The sequence below is a fragment of the Podarcis pityusensis genome (genome assembly GCF_964106645.2).
Source record: "Podarcis pityusensis genome assembly, chromosome: 6".
Taxonomy (NCBI): domain Eukaryota; kingdom Metazoa; phylum Chordata; class Lepidosauria; order Squamata; family Lacertidae; genus Podarcis; species Podarcis pityusensis.
In genome coordinates this window covers 9939793-9955185 of record NC_138030.1, presented here as the reverse complement: position 1 = coordinate 9955185, position 15393 = coordinate 9939793, and the positions used below count along the sequence as shown (strand labels likewise).

The 15393-nt window shown below is 45.5% G+C and overlaps 1 protein-coding gene across 1 annotated transcript in view; it reads right to left on the bottom strand.

Annotated features, from left to right (window-relative positions):
- Positions 1-15037, bottom strand: part of LAMA5 (laminin subunit alpha 5) — a 230839-nt gene extending 215802 nt beyond the window's left edge. Inside the window, exons 1-2 of the mRNA XM_081010969.1 lie at positions 14870-15037; positions 10218-10271 (exon numbers count right to left, since the gene is read on the bottom strand). Of these exons, the coding sequence (XP_080867095.1) occupies positions 10218-10271; positions 14870-15022 (207 nt within the window). The 5' untranslated portion in view covers positions 15023-15037. The remainder of the gene's footprint in view (positions 1-10217; positions 10272-14869) is intronic.
- Positions 15038-15393: the final 356 nt, after the last annotated feature.

Genomic DNA, 15393 nt, shown 5'->3' with positions numbered 1-15393 from the left:
AATGGGCGATCTCTCCCAACAGCAGTTTTCACAGAAGCCATCGTGGGCTCACTTTTTCTAGAAACTTTGTGTATATCAATCTTCATTTACTGTCTCATCCATTTTGCCTGACCGTATTCCTTAACGGAATGTACTGACATCCCTAAATATATTCCGTACTTGTAAGTTAGCTTATGCTTTTTCAGGGATGTTCTTAAAGGCGACAGTATTCTATTGTGTTTTTCCATCACGCTAAGGAATTTGTTAAAACTGTTCCCAGCCCCCAATAAATAAAACATGCAAGAGGAGATAGGACAGGACCTAACACACATTTCTGAAATTTCCCTATGCCTTTTAAATCAACGTCTTTAATAGGATTTAGGATGTACAGTTTACATTATTGGGGAATGCTCAAATGGGAACAGAAGGGTCTTGGGTGGTCTGCTGATAACAAGATTACGGTTTGTGCAGCATTGGTGGTATGTGGAAGAAGCAATGAATTCTGCTCCTCAGTGGAAACAGTCTTTGCCTTCTGAAACGAAACGTGCCTGCAACACTGCTTTCCTGAGTAATGTGACATTTCTTCCTTGATAAGGCTTAGACTCACAGAATGGACTCACGTCTACATTCACCCTAAAGTTCCCTAGGAAGAGGGACTGACTGTTAAACCACTCTGGATATTGTCGGGGTCTCCTAAAAACTCTCACCACCCTTAACAAATGACCTTTCCCAAGATCCTTTGGGGGAAAGCCATGACTGTTTAAAGTGGTGTGATGCTTGTACAGTTTGCTCTTGGAATGGCATACAAAAGATGAACAGGTTAAATCTGGTACACTGAGCAAAGGATTTGGGACGTAATATGCAGATGAAGGATTGGGAAAGGTTATGGAAAACAGGTCTGAAATTCACGGCATGTTCTACGCTGAAAGAGAATTATATGAAAATGATGTACTGGTGGTAATTGGCACTGTGGGTTAAACCACAGAGCCTAGGACTTGCTGATCAGAAGGTCGGTGGTTCGAATCCCCGTGACAGGGTGAGCTTCCGTTGCTCGGTCCCTGCTCCTGCCAACCTAGCAGTTCGAAATCATGTCAAAGTGCAAATAGATAAATAGGTACCACTCCTGCGGGAAGGTAAACAGTGTTTCCGTGTGCTGCTCTGGTTCGCCAGAAGCGGCTTAGTCATGCTGGCCACATGACCCGGAAGCTGTACGCTGGCTCCCTCGGCCAATAAAGCGAGATGAGCGCTGCAACCCCAGAGTCAGCCACGACTGGACCTAATGGTCAGGGGTTTACTTACCTTTACTAAGTTAGCAAAAATGTATAGAACAAGTACAAACATCTGTTGGAAATGTAAAGAAAAAGAAGGTACCTTTTATCATATGTGGTGGTCGTGCAAGGTAATAAAAGCTTTCTGGGAGATGATATATAATGAAATGAAAAAAAAAGTTTAAAATAACTTTTGTTAAAACAACAGAAGCTTTTCTATTAGGAATTATAGGTACCGATATTCCAAAGGAGCAGAAAAGACTTTTTATGTGTGTGACTACAGCTGCTTGGATGTTACTAGCCCAGAGATGGAAAGAAGAAAGAGTCCCTACCAGAGAGGAATGGCAAGCTAAGCTGATGGACTATGCTGAAATGGCAAAGCTCACTGGAAAACTCAGAAACCAAGAGGACAAAAACTTTTAAAAAGAATGGGGGAAATTTATAATTTATTTAAAAGACCACGGCAAGCAGATGAAAACATTAGCAGGATCTTAATCTCACTTGTAATGTAACAAATACTATGGATAATATGGATGGATACAAAATATAGATTATGGAATAATATGTAGTTGTAAATGTTGACAATAGGACCCACAGAGGAGGTGGGGGGAAGTTGCGAGATTCAGAGTAATCTCTATACAGTATATGGATTGTTATAAATTTATATTTGTAAAATCAAATAAAAATGATTTTAAAAAAATAAATAAAGTGGCATGATACTGCTTTAAATGCACTGTGCAGATGGAACCAAGAACTAAGAAGAAAGAGTAAGGGACAAAAGGTTGCTTATAAATGATTTAGTACCTGGAACCAGTTGGCTGTCAGGCTCTTGTGAACTGCAGTTCAAGGGGGTTTGCTAACTCTTGCCAGGCTGCTTTCAGCAGGGATCTACTATATAGTTCATCTGCCCATGAGGGACTCGGATGTGCAGTCAGCCAGGCAGACTTCAACTCATCCTCCATCAACCGTGCTATCTCTGCAGGGACCCCCAAATTCCTACATAAGACACCAGGTGTGGGTGGTTTAGGGAATACAGTCTGGCAGGCCAAAATGGCGCCTGTGTGCCAGGCCAAAGTCCCCGCCCCCCGCCCTGCCCTAGTGCAAATCCGTCTTAAAGAGCAACAAGGAAAGACTTTGCCTTTTGGAAAGTGGCATCGAAAAGTGTGGGTGAACAAATGACTAATAGGAAGATATGTAAACACCCTGCAAGCACACCAGGATGAATGTAGGATAAATTCAAATCAAATGCTCAGTTAAGGCTGAACATAGTCTAACCTCTGCATCTGCTTTGTGTGATGAAATCATGACAAATAGGTCATAGGTCTGTAGGGTTTCTGCCAGCAAGTAAAAACAATCCCATTCTCCCAGATATTTGGAGTAAATTAGCAACCTTTTCAAAAATTATTCTCAAGCTGCTGCTCTGCTATTGCTTATTTTTATTAATTGGATTGTTTTTAATAAATGTTGCATTTTATGTACTATTGTATTTTGTGCATTGTTGGGCAATGCGCTGCGATCATGCTGATGTGAAGAAGGGTACTCTGAAAGTTGGAGAAATGGGAATAACTAACAAAAAACCCAAAGCAAACCCTTCTGTCCAGGTTGAAAGGAATATAGCATATCTTTTAGCCTTCTCTGATTAGTCCTGCCATAAATGTTTGATCCATCCTTCCTGTTTTGGAGATTTTGTATATAGGGTGACCAAGCGTGACAATGTGCAAAATTTCAAGTCAGCTGTTCCACAGATTCCCTGCCCCACCGCAAAAGGCCTAAAATCAGGATTTGCACCTTGAATGCATGCGGAAGAGCAGAGATAAGAAAGTTATTTGGATCCGGCAGATGAGCAGTTCCATCAGTTGAGATAAGCAGAGCCTTTGCATGAATGATGTCCAGGACCCCAGCTCTAAATCCCCTGTCCCTATGCCTGGTTATAAATATGATGGATGGAATGTAAACCCCATAAAGATTAGCAAAAGCCAGAGAGAATGGAAAAATCCGGGTCCAAACTGGGTGGCTTTTCTGCATTCCTGAGGAACATTGCATCAATCCTGCTTTCTAACAGCTCCAGCTGCTGGAAGTAGCTGGAGGGGAGAGTGCTTTTGTGCTTGGGTCCTGCTTATGGGTTTCCGACAGGTCTCTGGTTGTACACTGTGAGAACAGGTTGTGTGGCGAGTTCCCACGTCCCCCACAGAAATAAAGACACGAGACACAAGCGTTTAGGTTAATGGGTCAAATTAGGCCACAACTTTATTGATTACAGGAATTGAGCGGTATTGGTATTGGCTTAGGCATTGGTCCTATCAACTAACTGGCTTCAGCCTGCTTCCTTGAAGACCAGCAAGGGTTAACCACCAGTAGGGGGAGTCCTGCTGATGCACATCAACTAGGAGCTCCCCCGGGGTCACCGCTCAGGGGGCGTGCTGTAGGCCCACACCTCCATAGGCTTAGGACAAGGCCACGCCCCCCGGAATCCTTTACTGGACTACCCTTCGATTTGGGGGAAGGTGATGGCACTTCCTCCCTGCTCTCATCTGCATAACACTACCCCTACCAATGCCTAACCGCCAGACCAAAGGAGTTGTGACGATTTGCTATGAGGTAGGTGAAAAACCAAATGGCTGGTGCCAATTTGCCAAGTGGAAAAAAATCCTACCAGGCCTCTTAACGGCGACCAACCGAAGTCCATAGCAATGTCAAGGAGCCTAACCTAAAGGGTGGGAGGGTGGGAAAACCTGCTAAGCTGAAGCATGGAAAGAGGGCGATCCTTGGACACGCCGGCGTGCTTGGGTCCTGCTTATGGGTTTCCGACAGGTTTTTGGTTGTCCCCTGTGAGAACAGGACGCTGAACTAGATGGGCAACTGGCCTGATTCAGCAAAGCTCTTCTTCAAAGAAGCAGAGTTATGGCAAAACACTCAATTACAAGTTAAAGGAACATCGTAAAGGTAAAGGGACCCCTGACCATTAGGTCCAGTCGTGGCCAACTCTGGGGTTGCGGCGCTCATCTCGCTTTATTGGCCGAGGGAGCCGGCGTACAGCTTTTGGGTCATGTGGCCAGCATGACTAAGCCACTTCTGGTGAACCAGAGCAGCGCACAGAAACACCATTTACCTTCCTGCCAGAGCGGTACCTATTTATCTACTTGCATTTTGATGTGCTTTCGTACTGCTAGGTTGGCAGGAGCAAGGACCGAGCAACGGGAGCTCACCCCGTCGCGGGGATTCAAACTGCCAACCTTCTGATCGGCAAGTCCTAAGCTCTGTGGTTTAGCCCACAGCGCCACCCACGTCCCGCAAAGGAACATAGTAAATACAATATTTTAATAGCCCATGAGATGAAATACACGCTACAGACAAATATGAAGAATGCATGCCTATATTTTACTTATACGCCAAAAACAAACCCTTGTGTTGCAATGAGAACCAATTACAGAAATATAGACACAAAACGTAGGCTAATAACTGTTAGAGCATATATAATAGAATAATGATATCATTCAAAAAGTAGAAATAAATCTATTAGAGTTCATATATACAATGTAACAGACTAGTGGTGCAGAACGTCGTCATGTGTTCAAGATAGGCATCAAAGGTTAGCCTCACAATGGTTATTAACAGAAAACGTCTCAAAAGCCTAAAAATGTAAAGTTTTCTGAATAGTTTTTCAAAAGTCTCGACAGAAGACGTCCCAAAAGTCTCAAGGACAGTGTTTCCGGAATGATACTACTGTTTTGTGATAGTCTTCATCAACTGAAAATACAATACAAAGCTTACAACCAATGAATGATAACAGATCAGTGCTCACTGGTAGTGTAGCTGCTGATACTTGCAACTCAATTGCATAGGATATATCAAGTAAGGCACAGGTGTTTCTAATGAGGATATGCTTAAAGAGACAGTATAGCAAGTACAGCATATCAATACAAACTAGACCCATAAGGAGCAGTTACACAGGACAAATATATAACAATAATGCGTACAGATCCGTAGCATGAATCTTACTTACATATTCTTGTGAAAAATATTGGGTACGTATCTTTCTTTATACACTTTGTTTTGTATATTTAGTTTTATTATATAATGTGTATGTGGATAGCTCAATTCTGTTATCATTCATTGGTTGTATGCTTTGTATTGTATTTTCAGCTGATGAAGACTATCACGAAACAGTAGTATCATTCCAGAAACACTGTCCTTGAGACTTTTGGGACGTCTTATGTTCGTTGAAAGTTTTGAAAAACTATTCAGAAAACTTTATTTTTTTAGACTTTTGAGACGTCTTCTGTTAATAACCATTGTGAGGCTGACCTTTGACACCTGTCTTGAACACATGGCTTGACATTCTCTGCCACTAGTCTGTTATATTATATATATGAATAGATTTATTTCTATTAGATTTATTAAATCTAATAGATTTATTTCTACTTTTTGAATGATATCATTATTCTATTATATATGCTCCAACAGTTATTGGGCTATGTGTTGTGTCTATATTTTACTTATAGGCTAAATGCCAGCTAAGAGTAAGTACTCCTTAGATGAATCAGTATTGGCAGGGCCGGCCCATGCATGAGGCAAGGTAAGGCACCTGCTTCAGGCAGCAGAATCCACCAGGGCAGCAAATCCCTCATGGGTCTCAGCCCTATCTGGAGATGCTGGGAACTGAACATGGGACCTTCTGCATACAAGACAAATGCTCCACCACTAAGCCACAGCACTAACCATGCAATATTTTCACAAATCAAGCAAGCGTTGTTTGCTGTTTGCAGGTAAACCCTGACCCACAACCCCATGGTTTATATGTGAGCAGGGTAGATTGACAAAAACTAAACAAAAGACATTTGTCCTGAATTGTGACATCTAGTCTGCAGGAAGGGCCATAGCTCAAGGTAGAGCACATGTTTTGCATGCAATCCCTGGGCTGGGCAAGAAGCTGCCTAAGACCCTTGAGAAACACTGCCGGTCTGTGTCGACAGTACTGGGCTAGATGGGCCAATGATCTGACTCAGCACAAGGCAACTTCCTATGTTCCTAGGACAATGGGGAAGTGCTGCCAGTCAGAATAGATGAGACTAGGTTAAATGGGACCCATGATCTGACTTGTTACAAGGCCCTCCTGTATACATCACCACTTGGAATTTAAGTGTTGTGTTTATTTAGTCCCTCCTCAAACCACAGACAAACAGTTCCTTTCTTTCACAGTTCCTATCCGAACATTAAAGGCAACCAAGGGGAAGAAAATAGCTTGCCGCCAGGTCTGCTAACATAACCTGCTTCTTTGCACTGCCATTCATTTCCTTCCCTGACTCTGCCTTGCCGGCATAAACCGCTGCGTTAAAAGCCCATAAAGGGACTTCGCTTTCCCATATAATTTATGTCGAGGGAAACCATCGGGTCTTCAAACAATGCAACACTGTGCAGGTTATAAGGCGTGCATAAATTGCGGGCTGCCCCTCCCAAGATAGAGACTTGATGTCAGCAAAAGGAGTTCTTCTGGACCCCTCAGGTGACAGGGGGATGGACTGATAAACGGCTGCCTCTTTAGGGATGGCAAATTCCTTGCCTTGGAGGCAAAGAGGGAGTGTTCCGGGCACATATTTCTCCTCTGAAATCACTCCCCTGTGCCTGCTGGCCTACTATTTTCTTCCTCCTCCTCCTCCCTCCTTCAGGTTTTACCCTCTGAAATATCCCAGATAAGAGGAATCCTGGAATGCTGTGTTTTGTGTCATTTTTTACCCTTGCCTAGGCTGAGCCTGGCAACCATCCTAGTTCTGTTAAGGATGCCAAGGTGACGAAGAGGGGAGAAGCAGAGATGAAAAGGCTGGGCATTCCTCTGTGGCAGGAAGCACCTCTGGAATTCATAGCTGCTGGGCCTGTTTCATCGAAAGCTGCTCTAAACACAGCCATTTGTGAGCAGACAGTTTTTGCTCTTTTTTTTTTTTAAAAAAAGGAAATGTAAAACATTGCACACAGAAAGAAAGTAGGTTTATTGACAATGGGCAGCTGTTTCTCTCATTTGAGGCCCCCTCTGTACCTATGCATCCCACTTTTATCATGACAAAAGCACTTCATTCAGACATTTCAAACAAGAAAAGCCTTGCTGGGTCATGGCAAAGGACCATTGATTTGAGCATCCTGCTCTCATGGTGGCCAACCAGATGTCTGTGGGAAGCCTTTAAGCAGGACCAAAGTGTGACATTGCTCTTGCGATGATTCTCATCCATTGGGTCCCTGCCGGCATGGGGTAGTGTGCAATCTTGACTAATCTTGTTGGCACCAAGCCTTGCGTAGGGGTGCTCCCCTGAGCACACAAAGCACAGTGGTAAAGGTAAAGGTAAAGGTAAAGGGACCCCTGACCATTAGGTCCAGTCGTGGCCGACTCTGGGGTTGCGGTGCTCATCTCGCTTTATTGGCCAAGGGAGCCGGCGTACAGCTTCTGGGTCATGTGGCCAGCATGACTAAGCCGCTTCCGGCGAACCAGAGCAGCGCACGCCAGAGCAGTACCTATTTATCTACTTGCACTTTGATGTGCTTTCGAACTGCTAGGTTGGCAGGAGCAGGGACCGAGCAACGGGAGCTCACCCCGTCGTGGGGATTCGAACCGCTGACCTACTGATCGGCAAGTCCTAGGTTCTGTGGTTTAACCCACAGGGCCACCTGCATCCCAAAGTGCAGTGGTACCTCGGGTTAAGAACTTAATTCGTTCCAGAGGTCCGTTCTTAACCTGAAACTGTTCTTAACCTGAGGTACCACTTTAGCTAATGGGGCCTCCCTCTGCCGCCGCATGATTTCTGTTCTCATCCTGGAGCAAAGTTCTTACTCTGAGGTACTATTTCTGGATTAGCGGAGTCTGTAACCTGAAGCATCTGTAACCCAAGGTACAACTGTAAATCCCCAAAGGGTGAAGTTCAGGGTGAGAACACATTCCTCACACCCCTCTCAATTTAAGCAGGGCATTTCAGAATTACAGAAGACATTCCAGCTTCTGATCGAATCATGGAATGTATTGTTTTGGGGTCTGGCATCTGGCACATATCAGCTGGCTCGTGCCAGTCCACCAGACCAAAAGAAGCTCCTTTTTTGGTTTCGCACTCTCACACTAATCAGCTAGCTCCTGCGAGAGCTCAGGACCAAAAGACAATTGTCCCGATTTTCATCAGGGGTATGTTGGAGGTGTGACTCTTTGGGTTGACTGTACGCAGATGTTGAGTACCCTCTAATCCTAAAGCTCTGATGCCTTACAGTTATACTTGTTTGTGAGAAAGGCTTTGGGAGTAAACCCCAAGGAAAAATCCATACCCACTGCCTTGTGGGACATCTTTGGGAGAAGAAAGGTCTAAGGACACAAATCGAGAGTGGAGTCCCTTAAACAGTTGAGTGGTGTCTTCTTCTTTTTGTATATAATTTTTATTAAATTTTCTGTTTTACAATTTTAAGTACTCATTTTTATATCCTTAAGATATCATTGACTTCCCTTCTCTTTCCATGGTTCATTTTACATATCAGAAATCCCTGTGTATTTTACAAAAACTATACCATTCAGTATACCATTATTGCAGCCATCAACACTTATTTACACTGTTGAATTTATCTTAATGCTGCCAGCATTTTCAGCTGTACACAATTATTTCCCATATATTCAATAAACGTTTTCCAATCTTTCTAAACCTATGTTCTTCTTGTTCTCTTATTCTATATGTTAAGTCTGCAAGTTGTGCATATTCTATTAACTTAAGTTGCCATTCTTCTTTGGTTGGGAGCTCATTCGTTTTCCATTTTTGGGCTAACGAAACATGGGCCGCAGTAGTGGCATACATAAATAACCTTTTTTGACACCTGGGAATTTCAGTCTGAATTATCCCCAACAGAAAGGACTCTGGGTTTTTTTTTTGGGGGGGGGGGAGTACTTTTAAACATTTTTTTCAATTCATTATGGATCATTTCCCAATACTCTATTTACCCTTTTACAAGTCCACCACATATGAAAGAATGTTCCCTCAACCTCTTTGCATTTGCAGCACTTATCTGATTCAGTCTTATACATCTTAGCAAAGCCTACCCTGAGTTAGACACCATCTGTAAATCATTTTCAAGTAGTTGTCCATCAAAGAATAACATGCTGTGAACTTCAGATCACCTTTCCAGAGTTTTTCCCAGAGGTTAAAATCTATATTGCGACTTATATCAATTGCCCAATGTGTCATTGAGAGTTTGACAAGCTCGTCTTTTGTTTCCCACTCTAATAACAAATTACACATTTTGGACAAAAGTTTCTCTTTGTTTTGTAAAAGTTCTTTTTCAAATTGTGAGCTTTGGTCTGAAAACCCATTTTTTTCTATCTAATTTAAACATTTCATGTAACTGATGGTGTCTTGGGTAGTGTCTTGGACACCTCCTTCCAGCAACTCCTGCAGCCAAGTCGGTACCCAACATATTGCTCTGTTTTCCTTTGGACCATATCAGTGAGACCAAGGGGGGGGGGTGTGTGTCTTGTCATCTGAGCAGCCCAAGACCTCCATACACATTGCCCAGGCTTGCATCCCAGGGAGGTCACTTACATCTAACACAGCAAAAACAACACTGGAGGCAGCAGTTACGAGTTACTGATCTCTGTGGTCACAGCGGTTTGGCTTCACCCTCGGAGGCGCACTCCATTGTCTTTTGAGACAGATGGATGCCAGCAATTGAAAGGGGTTACCGGGACTGGGCCAGGAATGTCCAGTAATCTTCATGGATGAGAAGGAATTTGGTCTCAAGTCTCTCCAGTTTGCCCAACACACCACCACAGTCCCTCACAAAATGCCACCCTTCAAATTGTTCGAGAAATTCACAAAACCTATGAGGACACCTGCTCTGTTTTACCTCACAGTGACTATTGGTTACAACTATTACCTCCCAATGGCCATTTGATTCTACCTCACAGGGACTGTTGGTATAACCATTACCTCACAGTGGCTTTTCTATAACTATTACCTCACAGTTATCCAAAGCAGTCTTCGTGACTAAGATGGCAGCCAAGGAAGAAACCTGTCATTTGAAAGAGAAGCAAAAAAGCATTTGTAAACCTCCGTCGCCTATGAGCTTATCCAAATCAGAGGGCACTTTTCACTGCCCATCTACCCTGGAACAGCCCCATTAACAAGACACTACGACTTTTACCTGTAAGGCCAACTGAGGCAAGGTCCTGGCTTTTTGGGGAATATACCGTATTTTTTGCACCATAACACTCACTTTTTTCCTCCTAGAAAGTAAGGGGAAATGTCTGTGTGTGTTATGGAGCGAATGCCTGCGGGTGGCGGGGGGGATCTGCTGCAGTCGTGAGCAGAGGATCCATGGTTCCCCTTCCTTCCCTCCTCCGTGGTTACAAAGCATGGATCCACATGGATCCTCAGGATTTTTGCATTGGGCTACTCCAAACTCACTGTCATATCACATGTCTGTGGCCACAGCATGAACCACAAAAATCATATATCCACTATTTCGTTTAGAATATTTTTTTTCTTGTTTTCCTCCTCTAAAAACTACATGCGTGTTATGGTCTGGTGCGTGTTATAGAGCGAAAAATACGGTACTTGATAGTACTGTGTCAACTGTGGACTCATTGTCTCGAGCTACTGGGGTGGGTATGGGTGACACCCATAGACCATGGATCCTTTGGCAGAATTGTAGATTTGTAGAGTAGGAAGGGACCATTTAGTCCAACCCCTTGCAATGTAAGAATCTCAACTAAATCGTACATGACAGGTGGCCATTCAACCTCTGTTTAAACACCTCCAAGGAAGGTGCACGCCCTACAAACTGTGTGCTGAAATGCTCAGCGCTGATACCAACTACCCATCATAATTTGCCTTCATTTAAAAAATAGCATTGTGCACATTTTATGCAAATCTGCATCACAGGTTTGTGCCCCAAGTCTTTAATAATAATAATAATAGTAATAATAATAATAATAATAATAATAATAATAATAATTTGTACCCTGCCATCTGGCTGAGTTTCCCCAGCCACTCTGGGCGGCTTCCAACAAAGACCAACAATACACTAAGATGTCACACATTAAAAACTTCAGCTGTCTTCTAAATGTTAGGTAGTTGTTGTTGGGTTTGGAACTTAACAGGTTAAGTTGTTCCCATGATGCCTCAACATTCTGACGTCAGCTTTAGAAGCTGGGAGGAGCTGGGAGGAGTTACGTTCTGTTCCTCTCTCGGTCTCTGAGGGAAGAGGTCGCAGTTTTGTCATGGCTGCGGTGAGCCCAGGAGATCCCTGGGGAATGTCGGAATAAAGAACTGAAATGGACAAACCTGGTCTCTGTGTGTGTTTGTCTGAAGCTAAGTGAAGCTACGTGACAGTTTTCGCTGCTGTGTTCAACTCTGCTGAGGCGTGACTGGAGAGCTACTGGAGACGGAGCTGAGTGGCGCAGCTCGGAGGAAGCGCGCCGGGCATAAAGAGCTAATTGTGGACCGTAAATCAATTAGCGGGGTCACGCCAATAAATCAATTCCACAGGTTATGGACCCTTAATCACCGGTCGTAAAAGTGTCACAGGAACGCTTTGAAGTTGCGGTTCAGAGCAACGGAAGTGCCGGAATGCGTTTGAAGTTGCGGCAGGAGGTGGTGAGATTTTTGCCTGTTGCTAGGAGGCAAAGGAGTAGCTGCGGAGCTAAGAGAGCAGCTGGAAAATCGTTTCTCCACGGAGAAGAGAGAGCCGGAGAAGCTGAAACTGATTGTAAGTAAACTTGGGCCCCTTGGGAGAACAGAAGACAATGGCAGGCAGCCAGGTCTTGGAGGACATTGCGTTTGAAATGCTCACTCTAAGAAGTTGAGCAAGGGCTATCTGGGGATGTGCTGCGTGTGCTGTGAAGCTTCAGCAGGAGGCCAGAGCCCTGAAGAAGTATTGAGAAAAGCCTAGAGATGGCTGCAGCCCCTGTTCCTGATGTTTTAGCCTCAAGGAGTGCTAGTGAGCAGATCGGGGGGGCGAAGGATTCCAAAGGCAAGTGTAAAGGCTTGTCCACTGTGCGTGCTGGAGTGGAATGTCAACAAAGCAGGTTCCCAGAAAGCCGCAGTGGGAGCCAGGCCAGAGGGGGCGGAGCTGGCAAGGAGTGCTTTTCCGGAAGAAGGAGGGCCAGGCCAGCTGAAAGGAGCCCCGGGCAGTGTTTTTCCACTGGAGTTCGTCGTTGCTGCCCATGGAGAGCGGAGACAGCTGGGCAGGAAGGTCCCAAGGTCAACCAGCTGAGTTCTCATGGGAACCAGTCTCGGAGAGGAGGCCAGCGTGGGAACGCAAGGGAAAGACGTGGCTCAGACACTGGGGAGGGTTGTTTTCTTATCACTGCTTCTATGGCAACTATGAAGAACAACTCCAGCCAGGACACGGTGACGCGCTGGGTTTTGGATACTGCTGTTGGTCAGCACCTGCTAAGCGAGCCTGCTGGCGAAATGCAGAACTGCAGGGCTGTTTCAACAGGAAACAACTGTGATGTTAGCAGACGGAATGAGAAAGTCGGTTTCTGGTGTGGCTAACATGTTTTTTTCTCCTTTACAGGAGGAGCTAGAGGTCTACGTTGTGCCAGGTCTGAATTGTTGTTTGTTATCTGTATCAGCTCTAATGAAGCAGGGATACAAAAATGACACCTGTTCCATTTTCAGAGGGGGGAAACAAGTGGCCAACATGAAAAGGGGGCAGAACAATCTCTTTGTTCTGGAGTCACCTCTGGAGGGTGGTGGGAATGCTGGAAAAGCACAGGCGCAGTGTGCTAAGGTTCCCAGTCATGTGCAAAAGCTGCACAGGTGCACAAAAGGGTACAAACTCCGGAAATGTGGGAGGTCCCTAGGGTGCAGGGCATGCAAGGGTGCACAGGTACATGGTTTTCCCGGGTTTGGGAGGGTAGCCAAAGAGCCCTTTGAGCTCTTTGAGGCAGGTGGTCCAAAGGTTCAGGAAATGATCTTCTGTGGATATGATCCTGCAACCAATGGGTGGAAGTTTGCATACCCAGAGGGTGATCAAACCAAGCTGCTGGTCAGTAAGCAGGCTGAGTTCTGTGAACAGGATGGGTGTTCAAGACTCAGGGATGGTCCTGATTTTCTCTCAGAATGTCTGTCTGATTCTGAGGAGGAAAGGGAGCCAGAGGCTGATCCCGGTGATAGGGACCAGGTCCAGGATCAGGGTTCAGAACCCGGTGATGGGGACCAGGTCCAAGATCAGGGTTCAGAGCAGGTCTGGGCATCTCCAAAGGTTGTGAAAGGAGTGTCCAGGTGTGAGGCTTCATCTCCGGTTAGCGTAATGGAGAAAGCTCACAAACAGGGTGTCAAGTCAGAGGGGGAAGGATCTGACGGAGAAGACACAACTGCTGGCCCAAATGGGTCAGTAGGGTATCAGGTCACAAGTGCGTGGAAAAGTGTCGCACAGTGTGATTCTGGGAGTGTTGAAGGGGTTCAACAGGTGCCTGGGAAAGATGCCGGGAAGGGGCACAAGGCAAAGGGAAAAGTGTTGAACTCAAAAAGGTCTTGTCAGAATGGTTCGGCAAGAGGGGGTGTTGGGTTTGGAACTTAACAGGTTAAGTTGTTCCCATGATGCCTCAACATTCTGACGTCAGCTTTAGAAGCTGGGAGGAGCTGGGAGGAGTTACGTTCTGTTCCTCTCTCGGTCTCTGAGGGAAGAGGTCGCAGTTTTGTCATGGCTGCGGTGAGCCCAGGAGATCCCTGGGGAATGTCGGAATAAAGAACTGAAATGGACAAACCTGGTCTCTGTGTGTGTTTGTCTGAAGCTAAGTGAAGCTACGTGACAGTTTTCGCTGCTGTGTTCAACTCTGCTGAGGCGTGACTGGAGAGCTACTGGAGACGGAGCTGAGTGGCGCAGCTCGGAGGAAGCGCGCCGGGCATAAAGAGCTAATTGTGGACCGTAAATCAATTAGCGGGGTCACGCCAATAAATCAATTCCACAGTTGTTTATCTCTTTGACATCTTGTGGGAGGGTGTTCCACAGGGCAGGCGCCACTACCGAGAAGTCTCTCTGCCTGGTTCCCTGTAGCTTTGCTTCTCACAGTGAGGGAACCGCCGGAAGGCCCTCGGCGCTGGACCTCAGCATCCGGGCAGAACAATGGGGGTGGAGACGCTCCTTCAGATATACTGGACCAAGGCCATTTAGGGCTTTAAAGGTCAACACCAACACTTTGAATTGTGCTCGGAAACGTACTGGGAGCCAATGTAGGTCTTTCAAGACCGGTGTTATGTGGTCTCGGCGGCCGCCCCCAGTCACCAGTCTAGCTGCCGCATTCTGGATTAGTTGTAGTTTCCGGGTCACCTTCAAAGGTAGCCTCAAATAAAGCGCATTACAGTAGTCCAAGCGGGAGATAACTAGAGCATGCACCACTCTGGTGAGACAGTCCGCGGGCAGGTAGGGTCTCAGCCTGTGTGCCAGATGGAGCTGGTAAACAGCTGCCCTGGACACAGAATTGACCTGTGCCTCCATGGACAGCTGTGAGTCCAGAATGACTCCATAAATAGTGGTGCCCCCCCATCTTCTGCTTCTCTGGCCGTGGTTATTCTTTCCCTTAGATCGCTGGTTTCTTCAGCTCATCCTTCCTTAAAGGCTCCTTTCCCCTGAGGGTTCATTTTTCACACTCCACCTACCCTTTTCATGAGAGTTTCCTGTTTCCTGGAATTGCTTGCTTCCTGGACAGCTCGGCTTTGGGGCTTTCTGCCTGAAAGCTCTGACTGCTGCTCCCTCTGTCTGTGACATCGCTGTTGCACGGCCTGGGTGACATCAGTAGTCTTCTGTGACATCGTCGCTGCTTTGTGATATCACCACTGCTTAGCCAGAGGTTTTACCACTGCCACAAAATCCCCATATGCACTAAAACCAAAGATATAATAATGCTAATTAGACTCTCTGGAGATGAAAAACTTGCAGAGCATAGCTGTGGGAGGTGGGGAAGTCTCCTTCCAATGCTTGTGAAGGAAATATTTGGGGCTCCACTCTCAGCAGATTGCTTTGATCCCTTTAACCATCAGTTGCTTTGTAGGCATGTTTGAAGATTAGGCTATGTGCATTTTTAAGAATGGCTGACGATTAAGCAGGAAGCTGTCCAAATTACTTAACTCAGACAGCTGACTTGCCTGGGCAAAACCAGAAATTGATCACTGAAGAAGTTCAA